This window comes from Protopterus annectens, chromosome 5.part1, assembly GCF_019279795.1.
Source record: "Protopterus annectens isolate FY-2018-M chromosome 5.part1, PAN1.0, whole genome shotgun sequence".
Classification (NCBI taxonomy): Eukaryota; Metazoa; Chordata; order Ceratodontiformes; family Protopteridae; genus Protopterus; species Protopterus annectens.
In genome coordinates, this window is record NC_056736.1 from 361,619,432 (window position 1) to 361,641,463 (window position 22,032).

General features: G+C 40.7%; 1 protein-coding gene across 1 annotated transcript in view; it reads left to right on the top strand.

Moving 5' to 3' along the window:
- The window catches only part of APBB1 (amyloid beta precursor protein binding family B member 1), a gene marked incomplete in the record, with an annotated part of 1,507,904 nt that overhangs the window by 1,216,598 nt on the left and 269,274 nt on the right, over positions 1-22,032 (top strand). Inside the window, 2 exon segments of the mRNA XM_044073035.1 lie at positions 1,874-1,988; positions 3,520-3,604. Coding sequence (XP_043928970.1) covers positions 1,874-1,988; positions 3,520-3,604 — 200 coding nt within the window.

Genomic DNA, 22,032 nt, shown 5'->3' on the forward strand with positions numbered 1-22,032 from the left:
TCTCTTGGTCATCTCCCTTCTTTTTCTTTTTATGTTCCTTCAGTTTTTGCCTAGGATTCCAGGGACGAGGGTTTTTCAGTGAGATCCCTAGAGTTCCCTAATGGCACTCCTTGTATAGTACTTCATCTTGCAACAAGGCACCACTTGACTTCCCTGTCCAGGTGAATATGTTTTGCTAAATGTGTTTGTTGCCCCTTCACATTGGGAAGGTTGGCTTTGCCTGAGTATGTCTGCTTTGGTGAACCTGAGTTGCTTTCACTGCTGTGAGGTTCTCCCTTCAGTAGCCTCCTGCATTGCAGGTAGGTAGAGGTTCTTTGAGCACACTGAGTTAGTGCTTCACACATTTGTACCTCAATATGCTGGGTATAATATTGAGAACCGAGAGTTTAGCTTAGTTATGGAACAGGTTTGCCCTTCCACAGTTTTCTAGTCCCCTTTGGAATTTGGAATCCGAGGGGAGGGTTATTTGGCTGTGCTTCACCAAAGATCTTTAGGCTCACCTGCTTAGATACGTTTTTGTTGGAGCAGCTTGACAGATGGCCCATTATATGTCCATTTGGTAAAGCAGAGGACATGTGTCTACTCCCTTGCTTTTTGAGCATGGAAGACCAGCACACTTGTATAGTCTAAGCATTAAATCATGGCATGCATAGTTACGGCTCTCATCTGCCACTGAGTGTAGGTTCTTTTGGAGGTAGGAAATTGAATGCTGATTTGTGAAAAAGATTGATGCACCAAGGAGGATCCTGTTCACCTATCAGCTGATATGGTAAGAAATTACTTGTTGCAACCCATTTGCTTCATAGAGGGAGAAAGGCTATTAGGTGCCAAATAAATCTTAATTAGGTCAGTTGCTTATTTTTATTACCTTTTGCCATTTGGCAGCTTCATAATCTGTTACAATGTTGTGGTCAAATGCCACTCCACTTAGGTTGGCTACTGCCAGTATTTGCTTCGTAAATGTCTCCATTGCAAACATTTGTGCTGTGGTCACATGGTCATCTGTTCCCACATTCACCAGATATTACAAACAGCACTGTATTTCAACTTTATCAGGCCTCTTATGATCAATGCTGAACTTCCACAGTCTTAGTTCTGGCTGACTTCTAACTCTTTCTGTCCTGATGTTGTGCTGTTTGAATTTTGCCCAGTGATAGATTCATTGCAAAGCATCTTCTGATTGATTAACTGATATGTTAAGAATGGGCATCTTAACCTCAGCAGACCCCCTTGATGAGACATGAGTACCCTTTCACTTCTGCTTGCAGGGCCCCATGCTTCCACTTTTCTGTTGCAACTCCCTGTAAGACAGGCAGAAGTATGTAATTGTGTGTGACTTGTAAATGGTGCCTTTCACCTAGGTTCCACACCACTGTTGCTTTTTCTTAATTTATTAGAAGTCTGCCGACTCAGCAGTTGGTGGTAAACTGGCTGATTCATGGAATTAGGTGTGCATTTACAGTTTAGTGCATTATATCACTGCTTGCAGCAGCATACAACAGATTCACCTTCAAGATGGGAAGCTTTTTAACTGGAATGAGATTTCCATTTTAGGTCAACTGATACGTTAATGAACACTTCTGTCTCCTTTGTAAGAATATGTAATGATCCATATTGATACAGAATGCACTGAAGAGTATCTGTACCGTAAATAAAGTCCAGATTAGTGATAGGGTAATATTGTTTTTGTGGATCCTGGGTGCCTTCCTTCATATATAGTACAGGTAACAGAATGTTAATATTTGTTACACAAATATGTGTGTCATGCCATTGTTCATCAGTCCCCATCACACGGTGTATTACGTCATTGCATGCTTACATAAGCAACTTTTATTTTCCCTAATATACAACTTGCTCTCATCTTTTTTCTTAGGGACTTTGCGTATGTTGCAAGAGACAAGTTAACAAGAGTTTTGAAATGCCATGTGTTTCGATGTGACACACCTGCAAAGAATATAGCCACCAGTCTTCATGAGATCTGCTCTAAGGTATGCATGGTTCCATCATATTACACACTCTTTTCATTTCTTGTATGATGCTATACTGTCTAACTCTGAAGGTGTGAGCCATGCTGTACGCTGGGAATACAGTTCGTCCTTTATGTGTTGCTGGTTTAATTTGCCTGTGAGTGATGAACAAGTTGTTTGAATTCAGCCTTTTCTATTTAAACACTGAGAACAGAATGAGTTTTATGATCCGATTTTTATTTTAAGGGAACATGTTTGCTATGTTACAAATGGAACAAGGATAGAGTTGTAAAAATCTTGCTTTGCAGCAATTTGAAATGCTGCTTCATGAATTCAGTTTTTGAAGAGATATAAATGTGTGATGCTTCTGAGAAATTGGAGTACTTTTCAGTAGGCTACCTGGCCAGTATAAAATAATAATGAAAGCAGTACCACCCTACCCAACAGTTACTTTATTTGAACATGCAGAGTAATACGCAGAATTAAGTAATACCAAATATTATGAACCAGCTGGCATGATTGGGCTTTTGGTGGCCTGGTTACCACAAAGGCTGGGTGAGGGAGAAGTAAGCCCCAGTTTTTCTTGCTCATCTATCTCAGGAGGAGGATAGATGAGTAGTTGCTATGATAGTGCATGTAGAGGAGACTGGAACAGGACTGACTTTGGTAATTTCATTATAAAATATGGGTAGACTATGCTATCAGCAGTTGGCATGTGCAGAATCATGTACTTCTGTCTGCACTTGAATCATTATATAGTTGTGACTCCTGTTGGTTAGTGAGGAATGTAAGTGTGGGCCCTTATTAAATGTCCTCATTCCAATAGTGTATCAGTCCCAAGCTCTGGTCTGTCAGCTGTTGTCCATTACTGGGACTGAATGAGCAGTGTACTTGGTATCTGAAGTCACCAAAGGCTTGGAAGACCAGAAATAAGACCTACTTCAACATTGGAGGCACCTACATACTGATGCATGGAATGCCCTCTTCCTGATAAGTAAGTAGTAGTTCACTGACACAGAGCACAAAGTTTAAATTAAGAACAGTTAGAAAAGTACTAACCACTTAGGAGAGAGTGCCATTATATTACTGATGCTACATCCTTGGAAAATTGAAACAGAAAGGGCAGTTATTGAGAGTCTTGTGTTAAAATTTTGATATAGTAAAAGAGAGCTTAGATAAATGTTACAGGTGAGTGGCATGAAAGTTTAAATGAATCTTGTGCAATGACTACAGGAGTAGAACATGCTTATTTTAGGAATTAACAGAAGGATCAAAAGGGATAATAGGCAGTTGCATTGTACAGTTCCTTTAAGCTGAAACTTATGAGTAAACCAATGAAATAGCTGCTACACGCTTTAAGGGGAAAAAAACACCTAGTTAAAATCTGCTAATAAAATGCACAACTTCGTTTGCATATCTTTTTCTTGTATATTACAAAAAATTTCAGTTCTCACAGTTGTGCTCTGTCTAAAACTGTTAAGCATATCTTTCAAGTTGATGGCCAGAATGGAGATTTTCACTTTAAAGTTTTTCATGTTGTGTCTTCCAATAGATTATGGCTGAACGCAAGAACAGTAAAACTGGTCTTAATGGACTGACTTTTGATCATACTCGACTGGTTGATATTCCATTCCAAGGTATGACTTGTATGTGTGAGAGTGGAAGATTCTGAGAGTGATCCATAAAGTCATCAGAAAACATGTCTATAAAATGTGTGTTAGAAGTTTCTTTTGCATCTCTGTTTTCATTTCAGTATTTCTAGTTTATTGGAGTATGTATTTATCAATTGCATGAGACCAAAGATTTATTGTATAGTCTTCCTCTCTTACGTTATTCTTTTAAACATTTTTCAGTACCTTTAAGTAATCCTCGTAAATTCTACATTACTGGTTGTGAACTAGCAGATCATAATATAAAGGAACAAGTATTTACAATCCAACAAGCTTTTGTTTAATGATCTAAAATCGGTTTCAATTTTAACACATTAGAGTGGTCAAACTTTGTCATAAACCTTTGCCAGATGATGGAGTGGCAGCAAAAGCGACATACTTTGTGCTGTAATGGAAACAAAGCATAAGGACTTGCTGGTTGCACTGGTGATGTCAGTAGGATGGCTGCCTTTTGAGTATAAAGTGCTTATCTCTCTAATATGGCCATGTAATCATAGAGTTTGATAAATGACTGACCATGTATTGGCTTCTAACTTCCATTGTATACAATATGTGTTTGATAATGATGTCTGATTTTGTACATTTCTTTTATTAACAGGGTAAATAGAATGGACCAAGGATTCTTTTAAGTAGTCACTGCCTAGGCCTGTGGCAAGATAGAAACCAAAATAAAAATGATAAGAATTACTTACTAAGGCAGATAATATGCAAACCTTATATTGATTAAAAGATACAAGTTTAATAAACATTGGCAGTAAATATTTACATAAAGTGTGGAATATTAACTTGTGGATTAACTTTTGAAACAATTTAGAAATAGGTAATATGAACATGGGAAGTAAGTTGGAAATGTGAAGGGGAGCATGCAAGAGTGTTTATGTTCAGAGGACAGAGTTTTATGTCACATGTGGTAATTTATAGGTTCATATGTCCAGTTGTTAAGCTTACGATCTACCGGCCTTTGAGAAGTTTGTTTACTGTGGTCCTGTTTTAATATTTTCTATTTATTTTTAGTGTTAGTAATAGCCTCTGAAATTGGTTGAATTCCCCAGTGGTGTATTTCAGTCATAGGCTTTCAAATAGAAGCAGATCAAACATTTTCTTATAGACCAAACTAAATTCACTTCTTAGTGAACTTTAAGACACAGTGAATAGTACTTGAAGTCTTTCTGATTAGTTTGTTTTCCAGCAATATAATTTTTACAGTAAGGAATCACATTTTGTATTCTTTCATGTGGTTTGTTTGAAAGCTTCGGAATGCAGCACCATATTCAATAATGGTTTGGATCAGTGAGGTATAACGTAGTAGAGTTATTTGCAGGGAATGACTAGCAGTGGACAGTTAGATGGCCTGCAGAATATGCTTTTTGGACTTTGGCACACATACTAGTCAAAGTTTAAATTACTGTTGTCCCTAGATCTTCTTTAGTGATGGTGCTTTTTTTGATTTGACCATTTTAATCATGTCCTTTTTGCAAAGTCTGTTGATGCTACATTTCCTGACTTTAATCGTAAGGCCATTAAACTTCACCAGTTGTGCATTTTTAAACATCTTTAAGAACTTCATCATCTTTTACAAAAGTAATTATGATGCAGAGTTTCCAATCATGAGTACAGCCTTATAACCCTTTTCTCACTTTTGTATCTGAGAAGTATAGTTCAAAAAAGTGGCAACAGCACAAAGTCTTGTGGGACATCAGTTATAACCCCTGTCAAGATGTACAGATATCCCCCACCCAGACGCTTGTCTTGTTGCTTAAGCAATGTTTCAAACATTGAATTACATATTGATTGACATTTAATTTTATTGCATTTATTTATTCTTCATTGACCAGGTTAGTCCCACTAGGCTAATGACCTCCTTTTAGGGGAGACATGCGGTGGTATTAATACTATCAGGGGAATTTGACCACAGCATTGGGATACTTCCTGTAGTCTTTTCAATTGGTGCCCGGAGATCTTTTACATCTATCTGTGCCACCAGCAATTCAAGCAGATGGGACTTCTGTTTACCTTCTCATCTGAAGGATGGCACACTCTAGAGTGCAGCACCCCCCTAATATTATACTACAGTGTCAGCAGTCCATCTACCTGGTGTGGGAATAGAGAACACAGCCTTCCACATGAAGGGCAAGAGTGCCACCTGTTTTTGTTTAGCACATTATGTGAATTATCACTTAAGACATAGGCAAACATATGTTTATGTACAAGAAAACAAACTACATTAACATGTTATTTATACAATTATAATCAATCCAGCATTACATAAGTTGTTCAATTCCTGCCTTCCCTTAAACCTCACTCCACCTCCAAAACGTTATTCTGCATGTATTGTTCCCATAATTTCCATTTTTTTTGCTCCTACCCTTTTCTAAAGATTCTACTTCCAGTTCTTTTATCTGTTATGTACTTCTATTACAGTTGGTTTAGACTGTGATTTCCATTTTCCAGTAATTCTTTTTTTGGCAGCCACCAAAATTAAACTTAACAAGGCCTTACAGTATCTAGGCAATTCAGATCCTCTATCCCAGCTCAAAAAAATTATTTCCTTAGTTACACCCATTTGCTCACCCATTATTTCTGACAGAGTACTCCGTAGGGAATTTTTAAAGTATGCCAACTCATTGCACGTCTAAAAACATACATACCAAGTTGCCTCTTTTTCCCCATCACACCTTCAACATTTGCCATCTACCTGAGGAAAAGTTCTTTGGAGACTGCTTTGGATATAAAACTACCTATGCAAACACTTCCAAGCAAAAATCCTGAAAATTCTAGACTATGTTGAATATTTGTGAAGCATACATATGTCCTTTCTTTGTTTCTTCATCAATTGCTTATCCAGTTTCTGTTCCCAATCTTTTCTAACCTCTTCTGAATGATTCCTGTACTTGGGCAATATTTTACATATCCTACTAATTTTCCCTTTTCAAGCAGTAGTTTCTGTACTAGATTCAACTAAAAACTCAACCAGAGCAGGTCTTTCACTTAAGATTCCCCTATCCCTTTCTCTCTCCTTATACAGTCACTGATAAGGAAGGCAGTTTCTAGCCTGCAGTCCAGATGTTTTCTTTTTGGCCTCTTTCCACTGTATCACCTTTCTCTCTGTCTGTAGTTATTTGCTCCCAATACCTTGGTTCCTTTGCAAATTTTCTCCAGTAAATTCTAGCCCCCTCATGCCTATTCTCTGTACCCTTAATTGCACTCATCCCTATTGGGAGAATCTCCTTTGTCCATTTTCATGTTGGCTTAGTTCTTAGAATACTTTCTGCTCCGCCTTAAGGATATGCATCCAAAATCCCACTCATTCCTTAATTCTTGAATTCCCCCTCTGCTTCATCATCATCCCTATCCACTTTGAATTATAGCTTTCTGCTTATGTTTTATATGTGAGCCTAAACAGTGTAGCTGTATTATATCACTTCATCTCAGGTAGTCCTAAACCACCTTGTTGTGTTGGATCAGCTTATCCCACTTGAAGCTTTCTATCTTCCCATCCCAGATAAAATCCTTAAACTCTTTATTAATTACTGTCCACAATTTCACCTGTGGTTGATAAAAGTATGCCTAACCTGCATATAGAACTATAGGGACTAAAAACATTTTCATTCCTTGTATCTTGTTATCCATATCCATAAACAAGAGCTTCCAGTTTCTCAGTTGTTGTAGTATTTTTTACATAGCCTTAACTGCCATAACAAAATCCTTTTTAACCCATAGTACTAAATCATTCATTTTATCATGCCCCCATTAGTATAGATATTGCTGAGCCAATTCATGTGTGAGTACATAGTTTACAGCTGTAGCCATTGATTTGTCTTCATTAATTTTATATCCTGAAAACACATGAAACTGTCTCAGAATGTTTCACAGCACTGAGATGTCCATTTTAGATGTTCTTCATCTCACATTGCTGCAGTCCTTACATATGGGTAGTCCGCTGTCCTCGGTCGGCCCGAATACCAAAGTATTAGGCTGACGTCGGTCAAGGCGCTTAAAACTGACATCAGAACGTCAGGGTACAAAAGCGCATGACCGACGTCATTTCCTCAGTCTTTTTTGCCGCATGGTCCGATGCAGAAGCAGCATTGCAAGTGCCGTTCGGCGTTCTGAAATTTTTCGAATTCGGAGTTTCAGACCGAATCCAAGTTGGCTAAGTACCCCGTTGGGGATTATTTTGGTTTTTTCTTGCCTCAGTGTTTTACCGGATGTCAGCAAAGTGAATAACTGTATTTCTTGTGGGAAACAGATACCGCTAGGGATTATCATTCTTTGTGTATTCCTTGTTTGGGGCCTGAGCACGACGTTGTTGGGTGTCGCTTTTGTGCTAGGTTCAATAAACGCACTATTGCGAAGGTTGGATTGTGCTAGGCTGGTCTTTGGGAAGCGGTGCAATTATAATATGCCGTCGGATTCTCCGGCGCCCGCTTCTGCGAAGAAGCGCAAAGACAAAACAGTTAAACCCAGGCAAGATGAGTCGTCCGTTCCAGACGCCGGTTCTTTAGAGGCTTCAGTGGAACCGGTGGTTCCGACGGAGACTTCTCTGGAGTCTCAGGGGGAGACTTTGATTTTGCAGGAGGTGGTCTCTCAGGAGGCAGGTCAGGCTGAAGGGGCTTCCCTAGTTACTGTACTCCCCTCCCTTCCTAGGGTGGTTAGGCCTTCTCCTTCTGTTTCCAAGGCTTCTCCCAGAGGCAGGCCAGTTTCGGCTTCTGTTGGTGTCACTCCTACTTCAGCAGGGTCTGTGCCTAAGAAGCACATGCTTAAAATGGCAGAAGATTTAATTACTCTGATTAGAGGTTCTATGCCCCCTCCTGATAAGAGGCCTAGGGTGGAGCCAGAGTTGGGAAGTTTTGAGCAGGCTTCGGATATTTCAGAGTCTTCAGCTGAAGACTTGCAGGAGTATTCTCCTTATTCTGATTCTGATGCAGATGATTCCACTCCTTCTGCTTCTCCTCCAGAGGATTTTTCTTTTCAGAGACACTTCATTCTATGAGGGAACATTTTAAGTGGGAAGGTCAGGACTTCTCTGATTCTAGGAAAAGGCTTAGGGAGTTTTTGCTGTTACCCCAGCATAGGCCCTTGGCTATACCCCCTGTTCTGGATGTTGTGGAAGATGTGTTTGCAGAGGCTTCACTTAATCCTGATTCTCTGCCTCCTGCTCCTGTTAAACCGGATAGGTATTACAGGGTGCCTGAGGCTCATAAATATCTTTATAAGAGTCCTAGGGCGGACCCAGAAACTATTAGTCAGGGACCTAAGGGTGTCAAGGCCTCTGTTGTAAAAAATTCGGTTCCTCTAGATAAAGAAGCCAGAGCTTTGGATAGATGGGGAAAGAAGGTCTATACATCTTCTACCTTAGCTATGAGGGCTTTGAATTGCCAGTTTCATATGTTGAAATATCAAAACTTTCTTCTTTCTCAATTGAAGTCTAAGGTGGATGCTCTGGCGGAAGGCATTGAGTGTAAAGAGTTGCAAGATTTGGTGCATGTCTCTGAACAAGTGGGTAAGCATTCATTACAGTGTGGTTTTGATGCTGTGCAGGCCTCGTCTAGGGTGGCTGCCACTGGCTCAGTTCTTCGCAGGCACGCCTGGTTAAAGGATCAGAATTTATCTGACCATGTTAAGACAAGGATTTTGGATGCTCCTTTGCAGTCTGATGTGTTGTTTGGTTCACCTGTGGAATCAGTCTTGAAGAAAATGGAAGACAAGGCTTAGTCTATGCAGGCTGTTAAGGATTTTTTGCAAGTTCAGCCTCCGAAGTTTAGTAGGAATTGGCCTGCTAAGGGGTGGACGTATCCTTCTTATGATTCTCAGTCTAGGGGTAGATCTAGACGTGGTAGGGGCAGAGCTCAGAGTTCTTTCAGGCCTAGAACAGGGAGTTCACCTGCACAATCTTCGGTGAGGGCAGGGGCCAGTCCTTTCGTAAACAGGCCCAATTACCTACTTTTACAGCTGCCAGATCCTTCTTGCCTGGCAGCACCTTTGGGAGGAAGGTTAGCACTCTTCAAGGAAAATTGGATGTTGATTACCCAAGACAAATGGGTATTGGATATCATACACCAGGGTTACAAGTTTTATTTCCATACCTTGCCTCCTTTCAAAGGCATGCCGGACGTTCCTCCTCAGCAAAGACTAGAGGCTCGCAAACAAATTTCTCTACTACTTCAAATAGGGGCCATACAAACGGTTCCTCTGCCAGAAGTGGGCCTAGGATTTTATTCTCGCCTGTTTCTAGTACCAAAGAAAGGAAACACGTGGAGACCAATTTTGGATTTAACCATCCTCAACACATATCTGGACATTCCCAAGTTCAAAATGTTAACGTTACAACAGCTTTTACCTCTGCTGGGCAAAGATCACTGGATGGTGACTCTGGATCTCAAAGAGGCTTACCTTCATGTTCCTATCAGGCCCAGTTGCAGGAAGTATCTGCGCTGGCTGGGACTTCACATTATCAGTTCTCTGCATTGCCCTTTGGCTTATCTACTGCGCCCAGAGTGTTCACGAAGGTTCTGGCTCCAGTGGTAGCTTTCTTCAGGCTAAGAGGAATACAGATCTATCCTTATTTGGACGATTGCCTGATACTGGCCCAAGAAAAGGACGAACTTCTTCAGCATTTACAGTATGTGATGGCAGTGTTAAGATGCCTGGGGTATTCTGTGAACGAAATAAAGTCCAGTCTAGTACCCTCTCAGGACATGTGCTTTCTGGGTGTGAGACTGAATACAGCATCCCAGATGGCCTTTTTGACCCCGGACAAACAAAAGAATCTTTCTCTTTACTTCCACCAGTTGTCTCATCAGTCCAGGCTGACTGCAAAGACAGTCCTTCAAGCCTTGGGGTTCATGGCATCTTGTATTCTGGTACTTCCCAATGCCAAACTGCATATGAGGAAGCTACAGTGGTATCTCAAGAATGTATGGACACAGCACTGCCAAGATTTGGACACTGTCATTCAAATAATACCTTGCATTCAAAAGGAATTTTTGTGGTGGGCTCAGGAATGTCACCTAAACAAGGGACTCTCTGTGACCCGGCCAGAGGCGAGTCAGATTTTAACGACAGATGCCTCAGGCAAAGCTTGGGGAGCTCATCTAAATGGAAAATGGATACAAGACACGTGGCCTGCCAGACTTCAACATCTACATATCAACTTGAAGGAGATGTTAGCAGTCCAATTTGCATTGATAGCTTTCAAGGATTTACTTCTTCCAGGGCAGGTGTTGATTCAAACAGACAACACAACTGTCATGTGGTACATCAACAAGCAAGGGGGAACGCATTCTTATCCTCTATGCAGACAAGCAATGATTTTGTGGGAGACTGCTCTCAGTTTACAGCTAAATCTTCAGGCAAGGTTTCTGCCAGGAGCACAGAACTCCTTAGCAGATGTGTTGAGCAGACAAATTATGGATCCCCACGAGTGGAAATTGGATCCTCATGTATTCCAGAGGTTGACAGTGTTATGGGGAACTCCAGACATAGATCTGTTCGCTTCTCCACTAAATTACCAGCTGCCAAAGTTTTGCACAAAAAGGTTTCATCCCTCAGCTTGGAAAGTGGATGCTCTCTCATTCAATTGGAGCAATCTTCACGTGTATGCCTTTCCACCTCTGCCTCTCCTCCCAAAGGTACTGCTGAAGGTCAGACAGGACAAGCCAAACATGATTTTAATAGCTCCAGATTGGCCTCGACAGCACTGGTACCCATTACTGAGAAGTCTGGTACAGGAGCCTCCATGGCCTTTGCCTTCGATTCCTCACCTGCTGCCTCAGGAGAACGGTCATTTACTCAATGTCAAACTTCATTCTCAACATCTGACAGCCTGGCATATTCTGGTTTAAACCCAGGAGGGTCTCAGCTTCCGCAACAAGTTTTGAATGTTATTTTGGAGGCCAGAAGGCCTAGTACAAGGAAAGTTTACGCAGATAAATGGAGGAGATTTTTATTTTGGAGTACAGCAAAGGACTTTGATGTTTCTAAACCTAATTTAAGTGTGGCGCTTCAATACCTTACTGAGTTATTGGACAAAGGTTTGTCCTTCTCCTCTATAAAGGTTCATGCTGCAGCAATCTCTGCTCACTATGACTGTGACCCACCATTATTTTCTCAGCCTTTGTTTAAGCAATTCCTTAGAGGGGCAAAGAATATAAGACCCCACGAGAGCTCCTACTCCTGCTTGGGATCTCAATTTTGTGTTGGAGAAACTCACTCTACAACCTTTTGAGCCTGCAGCATCGGCAGAGTTGAAATATTTATCTTGGAAGACTGCTTTTTGTTGGCCATTACCTCTGCGAGAAGGGTTTCTGAATTACAGGCCCTTATGGCAGTTGAGCCTTTCTTAATTTTCCACAAGGATAGGGTGTCTTTGCGTACTAACCCTTCTTTTATGCCTAAAGTGGTTTCTAGTGTGGCTTTAAACCAAACTATTCATTTGCCTACTTTTTATGCAAACCCCAAAATAAAGGGGAAAAGATTTTGCACACTTTGGATATACACAGACAGTTGCGATATTATTTGAGCAGAACTAAAGGGTTCAGGCAGTCTCAGCAGTTGTTTGTTTCTTTTGCTTTGGGTTCTCAGGGCAAACCTGTTTCAAAACAAACTATTTCTAAGTGGATTGGTTTTGTATTGCTTTCTGTTATTCCCATCATGGTAAGGAGATTCCAGCTGGGATTAGGCCTCATTCCACTAGGGCTACTGCCACTTCTACAGCTTTTTAAGGGGTGGCTACTAAAGATATTTTGGAAGCAGCTACTTGGAGTTCAGTGCATACTTTCTCTAAGCATTACCACCTTCCACTTTACTCTAAATCTAGGGCTGGATTTGCAACTGCAATTTTACAAGGCATGTTGGCAGCTCCTAATGCTTTATAGTTTTGCCATCCTCCCTTACCTCTGCTTTGGGATTCTACCCATATGTAAGGACTGCAGCAATGTGAGATGAAGAACATAGTACAGTTTTGTACCTACCATAAATGTAGATGTTCGAAGATCCACATTGCTGCAGTCCAATTTACCCTCCCTCCTTCCCCTCTGTTGTTGAAGGTGGTGGTGTGGTTTGTGTTGTACATATTGTAAATATGGTTAATGCACGGGTGGTTGGTTGGATTTTGCTGGTTTTTGGCTTTGGCCTGTCTTGTTAGGGCCTTCTGACATCTGGGGCAAGAAAAGACTGAGGAAATGACGTCGGTCATGCGCTTTTGTACCCTGACGTTCTGATGTCAGTTTTAAGCGCCTTGACCGACGTCAGCCTAATACTTTGGTATTCAGGCCGACCGAGGACAGCGGACTACCCATATGTAAGGACTGCAGCAATGTGGATCTTCGAACATCTACATTTATGGTAGGTACAAAACTGTACTTTTTATCAAGTACAAAGTAATATTGTCTGCAGATAAAGCCAACTTTTCTTTTTTACCATACCAATTATATCCTTGAATTTCTGAGTCCCCCATTTTCTGTGCCACTGGCTCTAAATATAATGCAGATAACAAAGGGGAAAGAGGACATCCCTGCGTGGTTTCTCTGTTCAGACACAACTTATTAGAGGGGGAACCCTCCGATTTTAATTTTTGCCTCTGATCTCCCATATGTCCTCCTAATTAACTTTATTATTGTATCAGAATGCAAATGCTTCCATTGCCCTACTCTTAAAATACCACTTACTCTACTCTGTTGAATGCTTTCTGTGCATCAATACCATCTAAAAACAGCGGTATTTTCTACATTCTGTTTCCCCTCTGGAATGGTCATGGCTCTGTTAATGTCAGATGTTTGCCTCCCCTCCACAAAACCGCATTCATCCATGCCTATCAATTTTGGCAACCCCTTTGCCATTCTTTTAGCTATTACAGACATAAATCCTTTATAATCATGATTTAAAATTTAAATGGGCCTATTTGAAGCTGGGTATGACTGGGAGTCTTTACTTGTCTGTAGGTATTACAGCCACCACAGCTTTTTCCAGGATGTTGGTGCTTCCTTTTCTTTTAAAATATTGTTAAACAAAACCTTCTAGATCTTTATCTGTTTCTTCCCTCCTAGCTTCCAAACCTCCACACAAATACATCGCCATTTTTATCTCATCTCCTCCTACCTTAACTGTTAATTGTTGAGTCTGATCTACCCCTAACCTTGGCATAGCTAAGTCTTCATAAATGCTTCCATTACTGTTTTTTCATGATTTCCACATGTCTCTGTTGTATATAAATTTTCTTAAAATGTCTAAATTATCTATAATACTGCTACAGGGTCTCTGGTTATTTTTCTCGTTTTAGGCTACCTAAGTTTAGCAACAACCCTTTTTACTTTCTGTTGCCTGAGTCGTTGTGCTAAAAGTTTTTGTGCTCTGGAGTTATTATCAAAAACAGTTGCAAAACAGCAATCTTTCTATACTAATGCATATTATCCAGAAAAACACACTGCATTTGCGCTTCGAGATCCCCGTTATTCTGCAGTGCTTTAACCTTTGTCACCCTCTCTAAGTAGTTCTTGTTACTTCTTAATCATATTTCTCTTTCTTTTGTTTCTACCCTATAATTTAAACACCACTCTCATTTCAGCCCACTGACTAGCTGTAACTTCTGAAAAATGTGATCTTTCCCATAGTTACTATCAAATAATTTCCCCTACCCTTTCCTTAAATTCCTCTCTTAACAGGTAGGTAAGGAAGCACCAGTGACTCATTTGTACTTCATTACCCTGATTTTTATCTTGGTTCTTGACATATGATTTGAAATAGTTATTGGATGGGTGTTGAAGCTTTCAATTAAATGCACATATTCCTTTGAAGTGTAATTTCTGTCTAGTCTAGCACAGTTACTGTATCTTGGCGAATAATACGTAAATTCTCTGAGTTCTTTCTACTCCGTTCACATCTTCCATACCAAATATTTTCATATGTCTTCAGAAATCTACCCTCTTTTGTTATATTTTTCCCGTCTAGGTCCTCCAGATACATTCTCAATGTTGAAAATCAAGTTCCAGTCCCCACTTATAAGTAATACTCCCTTATGAAAGCTTACTGTTTCTCCCAAAATGTCCTTAAGCTCCATAATAGCAGTATTAGGTGGAATACAAATGCATGCCAGTGTAATTCTTCTCCCTTGCCAGTAACTCCTTACTACCACAAATCTACCATTACTATCTTTTTTCCTCTTCTGTCACTATTGGAGCTCCTCTGCCAGTTAGTATAAGTACTGCCCTTTTCCGTTGTCCCTGATAGTCGCTGAATGTTCCTCCTGAAATCCTTTCTTTAGCAAATTCAGTTGCTCATTTCTTTCCAAGTATGTCTCCTGCAGCATTGCTGTTTTCACTCTACATTTCTTAAAGTAATTCAATATTCTGTTCTTTATTTCTATTCCTGTGAGGCCATTCATATTCCAAAGTAATGCATTTAGTGTAGCTGTTATAGTAAGACGTTTTTATTCACACCTATTATATGTGGCAGCTTTTTTTAAATGTCTGTTTCCAGCTTTTGTGTTACAAGCACCCACTAATGTTTGGCAGGTTGATCTTTTTATGCAGATGCTTTTTGTCATCTCCATTTAACTGTATGTCACATTTTACAAGAGTTTTTATTTTAATGAAAATCCTCAAAAAATACCCGGAACACCCATCAAACAGACACAGCTGTGTCATCTTCAGTAATGAAGTTTAACCTTCCTGGTAGAAAGAATTTCCCAAAATGGATAGCTTATCACACGAGTAAAATCTAAATTAAAATTAAGGTTATCCATGCTGAGATGAATGTGACAGCCTGTGCTTCTGTGTACACTAATTGTGGTTTGTTCTTATCTATTTTCCCCTCACAGATATGTTTTCAGAAAACATTAACTTTTACCCTTGAGAAAAATGTACTGACCATCTTTACATAAAACTAAATAAAACACTGTTAAAGTAAATGCATTAAAGTATGTAATTACCAGAAAAATGTTCTCTTATTTACTTCCCTTAATTTTATATTTTATTTTTTACTGAACTTCTTGCCCTTGTACCTTTTAATTTTACATTTTTTTCTCAGCAAACCATGTGCAGACCTGTCATTTTATTGCCTTCATCTTTAGTCATATTGGTCCCATGGAAACATAAGATCAAAATGTAGAGCTGCCCTCAGCTCCAGATTTCTCAACTGGCGCTAAACATTTATTTGCTTGAAGAAAACTATTAATTCCATTGTTTTTTAAAACCCATTTGCAACCCATTTGCATTCAAAAAAATTGTCATCAAATTAAGCCTCGTTCCTAGTCACTCATTGCAATCCAGTGACCCAAAACTCCTGTCTGTCCACAAACCTTTCAAATCTTATGGGCATTGTCTATATTTATACCATATTGCCAAGGGCTGGAACTCTTTATCTCTATCCATAAGGCCAGTACCCTCCCTCCCATCCTTCAGGACCGATGTTCATCTTGTTTCACTGTTGCAGTCATTATACTTGGGTTATTCTGCTGGCAGGCTACCCACAGTCGGCCTGAATTCCAAAGTTCTGGTCCAGCATCTGTTGCTGTCGCCTCTTCCCTGACGTCAGTGCACCAGGGGTATATAAGATGCAGCCAACGCCATTTTCTTCAGTTTTTCTTGTTGCGCGGTGCACAAAGCAAAAGCAGTTCACAAGTGCCAGTTGGCAGACTCCTGAGATTTTCGAAATTGAATTTCAGATCCGAAGTCTTCAATAAAGCTAAGTACCTCATTGGGGAAACTTTTTTCTTGCTCCAGACCGATGTTAGAAAAAGTTAACAATTGTATTTATTGTGGGAAGCAAGTACCTCATAAGGATTTTCATTCTTACTGTATTCCTTGCCTAGGCCCTGACCACGACGTTGCTAGTTGTCGGTTTTGTGCTAGATTTAACCAGCGCATTATTAAGCGTTGGTACGATTTTGCATTTCATTACTTTGGCCGAAGGTTTAACTATATAATGCCGTCGGAACAGCCGATGACCGGAGTTCATAAAAAGCGCAAGGAAAAAGAAAAGGACAGGCATCCGAGGTCCAAGGACCTCGGATGCCTCTTCTAGGCCAGTCACCGGTTCTCAGTGAGGTGCTTTCACAGCCCTTAACCCCCGCTATCTCAGAGCCACAGGCCACCTCCGACTCCCACGTGGAGAAAACTAGGCCTCTGGATACTCAAGGTATTGGGCCTTCGGAAACTATTCCCTCAGATGGGTCCAGATCCGCTGAGCAGGCATCGGCTTCTGAGGGCGTTTTCAGACCTACACAGCTTTATATCAAGCCAACTTCAGCATCCAAGGCAAGGACTAAAACAGCTTTAAAGACAAGGAAACAAGTACAGCATTCTCCAGGACAGACTTCCATGCCTAAGAAACAGATGCTCAAAATGGCCGAAGACGTAATTACTTTGATCAGGGGTTCCCATCCCCCTCCTGATAAGATGCCTAGGCAAGACACTGAGTATGATTCCTCTGATCAGGTTTCCATTTCCTCTGACTCCTCTTCAGGACAGGGATACTCTATTCCTCCTTATGAGGATTCTGATGCTGAAGAATCTATTCCTTCAGCTTCCCCTCCTGAGGATTATTCCTTTGGGGAAAGCCTGCATACCATGAGGGAGCATTTCCATTGGGAGAGCCAAGATTACTTCAGAATCTAAGAAAAGGCTCAGAGACTTTCTTCTACTACCTCAGCACAGACCTCTTGCTATTCCACCTGTTCTAGACATTGTAGATTATGTATTTTCAGAGTCCGTACTGTCTCCCGACTCTTTACCTCCTGCACCTGTTAAGCCAGACAGATACTACAGGGTTCCAGATTCTCATAAATTTCTATATAAAAACCCTGCTGCTGACCCAGAAACTATATCTCAGGGTCCCAAAGGGGTCAAGGCCTCTACTGCAAAAAACCCTGTCCCCTCAGATAAGGACTCAAGGGCACTGGACAGATGGGGGAAAAAAGTTTACACTTGGCTACCTTGGCTGTAAGGGCTTTAAATTGTCAATTTCATATGCTTAAATATCAGCAATACTTAGTTGTTGTTGTTGTGTCTTTCGGCTTTTCCCGGTTAGGGGTCGCCACAGCGGAACTCCGGTCTGCTGATGATTGGTAGTTGATTTTTATGTGCCGAGTTACCAGCCCTGACGCACAACCTTCAACGAAGGTACGCCCATTCACGCATGTCTCCACGCAGAAGATGCTCTAGCTGAGAATCGAACCGGACAGAGTCTTACTGTGAGGCGACAACGCAACCGCAGCACCACAATACTTAGTGTCATTACTAAAACAGAAAATGTTGACAAATTCTGAAGGTTCTGAGAACAAAGAAATGCAGGATTTATTGCATGCAGCTGAACAAGTGGGAAAGCATACTTTGCAATGTGGTTTTGATTCACTGGAGGCCTCTTGCAGGGCCGCTGTTACAGGTTCTGTCATTAGAAGGCATGCTTGGTTAAAGGAATAGAATCTGCCTGATCATGTTAAAGCAAAATTATTGGATACTCCAGTACACCATGGTACTTTATTTGGTGTTAAAGCAGAAGAGGTGTTGAAGAAAATGGAGGATAAAGCTAAATCTATGCAGACCGTAAAGGATTTCTTACAGGTACAGCCACCCAGATTTAGCAGGAACTGGCCTTCTAAAAATTGGTCCTTTCCAGTGTCAGACAGGCCACAAAGAGGCAGATACAGATGCCCTAGAGGCAGACAACAGCCCCAGAGCTCATACAGTCCCAAACAATGGGGTGCTTCTACCTCCAAAAGCGGAGAAGACAAATCACAGCCATATAGGAAACAGTCCCAATGACTTCCCTCTGCCAATGCAAAGCACTTATCTTTTGGCAGCACCTTTAGGGGGGAAGCTAGCACTTTTCTCACAAAGTTGGCACATGATCACCAAGGACAAATAGGTCTTAAATATAGTCTCTCAGGGCTACAGGTTCCACTTTCACACCCTTCCAAAGACAAAGGGTATGCCAGACCTGCCACACAATCAATGGGCAGAGGCAGAAAAGCAAGTTTCATCTCTCATGAACATGAGGGCTATTCAGCCAGTGCCACAACAAGAGCAGGGACAAGGATTTTACTCAAGACTTTTCTTAGTACCAAGAAAGGACAAAGCCTGGAGACCAATTCTGGACCTGTCTATTCTAAATACTTTTCTGGACGTTCCAAAATTCAAAATGTTGACTCTGCAGCAGCTTCTGCCCATGCTGGGCAAGAAGGCTTGGCTTGTAACTTTGGACCTCAAAGAGGCATACCTGCATGTCCCAATCAGACAATCTTGCAGAAGATACCTCAGATTCATAGCTGGCTCAATGAACTACCAATTCTCAGCACTGCCCTTTGGCTTATCTACTGCACCCAGAGTCTTCACAAAATGCCTGGCACCAGTAATTGCATTTTGCAGACAAAGAGGAATTCAAATATATTACTACTTGGATGACTGCCTTATTCAAGCAGAGACCAAAGACATTCTACTAAAGCATCTGGCGTTTGTAAAAAGATTACTAATTTGCCTAGGGTACACAGTAAACGAAAAGAAATCAAAACTAGTACCCTCTCAAGAGATAATATTCCTGGGTGCAAGCTTAAATACAACTGCACAGATGGCTTATCTCATGCCAGACAAACAAAGGCAACTGACTTCTTACTTCGAAAGCATGGCAACAAAGACCCAGTTATCTGCAAGAAAAATTCTGCAGGCTCTGAGCTTCATGGCATCCTGCATTCTGCTAATTCCATATGCAAGACTGCATATGAGGAAGCTAAAATGGTATCTAAAAAGTGTTTGGACTCAACATTGCCACAGCCTGGAATCATTAGTTTCAATCATTCCTGCCTGCAACAGGAGTTTTGATGGTGGGCACAGGCCTGTCACCACAACAAGGAACAGCCATTCACTTTACCCACAGCCAAGCAAACACTAGCAACAGATGCATCCGATTATGCCTGGGGGCGGGGGGCCCACATGGCAGGAAAATGTATTCAGGGCACATGACCCGCAAGCCAAAGGCATCTTCACATCAATCAGAAAGAGATGCTAGCTGTACAAAATGCCCTGACAGCCTTCAAGGACCTACTTCATCCAGGACAGCTGCTGATAAAGACGGACAGTACTACAGTCATGTGGTACATAAACAAGCAGGGAGGTACCTCAGAGGGGCCAAAAACATAAGACCTCCAAAGAGAGCACCAATACCTGCATGGGACCTCAATTTTGTCTTGGAAAAACTTACACTTTCTCCTTTTGAGCCAGCCAATACAGCTGAGATAAAATTCTTATTATGGAAAACAGCTCTGCTCCTAGCAATAACTTCAGCAAGAAGAGTCTCAGAGTTACAGGCATTAATGGCTGTGGAACCTTTTATTATCTTCCATCCAGACAGGGTTTCTCTAAGGACAAACCCAACATTTATGCCTAAGGTAGTGTCCAGTGTGGCTCTTAACCAAACCATTCATTTGCCTACTTTTTACCCAAACCCACAGAATAAAGGGGAGAGACTTCTGCATTCTTTGGACATACACAGACAGCTACGCTTCTACTTGGACAAAACTAAAGCTTTCAGAAAGACTGAGCAACTTTTAGTGGCATATGCTGCAGGATCACAAGGAAAGGCTATCTCAAAGCAGACTATTTCAAAATGGATAGGACACTGCATTTGTTTCTGCTATTCACAGCATGGCAAATCAGTGCCTAAGGGCATTAGACCACATTCGACCAGGGCAGCAGTCTTCCTCAGAGGAGTACCAACCAAGGATATTTTGGAGGCTGCAACTTGGACTTCAGTGCACACTTTTACTATGCACTACCACTTACCTCTTTACTCTAAATCCAGAGCAAGGCTTTGCCACTGCAGTTCTGCAGGGCCTCATAGCCACTCCTAATTCTGTTTAGATCCAGCCGCCCAACCTCAGCTTTGGGATTCAACCCAAGTGTAATGACTGCAACAGTGAAACACGATGAACATAGTACACTTGTGTACCTACCATAAATGTAGATGTTCAAGTGTATTCACTGTTGCAGTCCAGGTTACCCACCCACCATCCCCCTTTCTTTGCTGGTATTTATCTGTACTTCTCTATTCTATACAATCTATGTGGTGTATTTGCTTGTAGATGAAGGTAATGTTTATTTAGTGCATGCTTTTTATAAGCAATATTTTTAGCCTACCCTTTTGGGGGCATCTGACATCTGGGGCAAGAAAAACTGAAGAAAATGGTGTCTGCTGCATCTTATATACCCCTGGCGTCAGGGAAGAGGTGACAGCAACTGACGCCGGACCAGGACTTTGGAATTCAGGCCGACTGCGGGTAGCCTTGCCAGCAGGATAACTCAAGTGTAATGACTGCAACAGTGAATACACTCGAACATCTACATTTATGGTAGGTACACAACTGTACTTTCTGAAAGCCTTCCTAGCCAAACGCTGGCTCTATTTTTCCTTGACACCAAGATGAACTATATCCCTAAATGTGAACAAATAACTATTCGTATCTTACATCTCCTTACTTTCCCTTCCTCGCTCACTTCCTTACTTTCTATCAATTTCTGTTCCCTAGCTTTCTGTCTAAATATACCATAAACCTGCTTTTTTCTCACTTCGTATTGCAATCCCTGTTTGTATTATACTAACTTACCTTTAACTTCTGTATAAAATGGCTAAAATTTCTTTAGCTATTAAATTGTCATATAATTGTGTCTATTCTTAACCAATGATTTCATATTATTTCTAATTTGGTATGATTATTTAACTGTATTTGTTTTTTGTATTATTTTTAAAGACTTTAAAATTATTTTTCTTAAAATCTTTTGTAATACTTAGGAGCTTTTCTCTCCAGGCCTCCATTGAAAATGAGCACTTACTCAGTCAGACTTTCCGGATAATCAAATGTCAGTACATATGTAAAATAAATAAACCAAGGGCATTAATCCAGACATTCACCTATGCAAAAGTAAAAGAAAACCTTTAAATTCTACATATAGTATAATTGGTGCACTGTTACAGGCCATCTTCCACCCAACAGCTGAGGATTAAAGCCTATTGACTTAAACATGCTTTTCTCCGGACTTTTTCTCTTTTTACATTGTAATGCCTGCAATTTTTAAAATTCAAAAAGAAATGAAAAAAAGCACCTGCTTACTTTAGTATCCTTATCACATACAACAATCGCTACAAATAATTTACCATATGACATACGTTGACATCGTAAAATGTTTCATACATATACTCTTAATAACAAACATTTTTAGTTTTAGTTGCTTTCCCCTTTCTCCCGCCTCTCTCTTTTTTTCCTTTTAGTGGCCTTCCAAACATTAATAACATGAAGTGGGACATGTTCCAGTCATTCCCCCAACAAGTATAACAAAATAAAAAAAAATCCAGTCTTTCTCAGCCACTTTTTCTTGTAAAGCCATATTTCACAAATGTGATTGATGCCT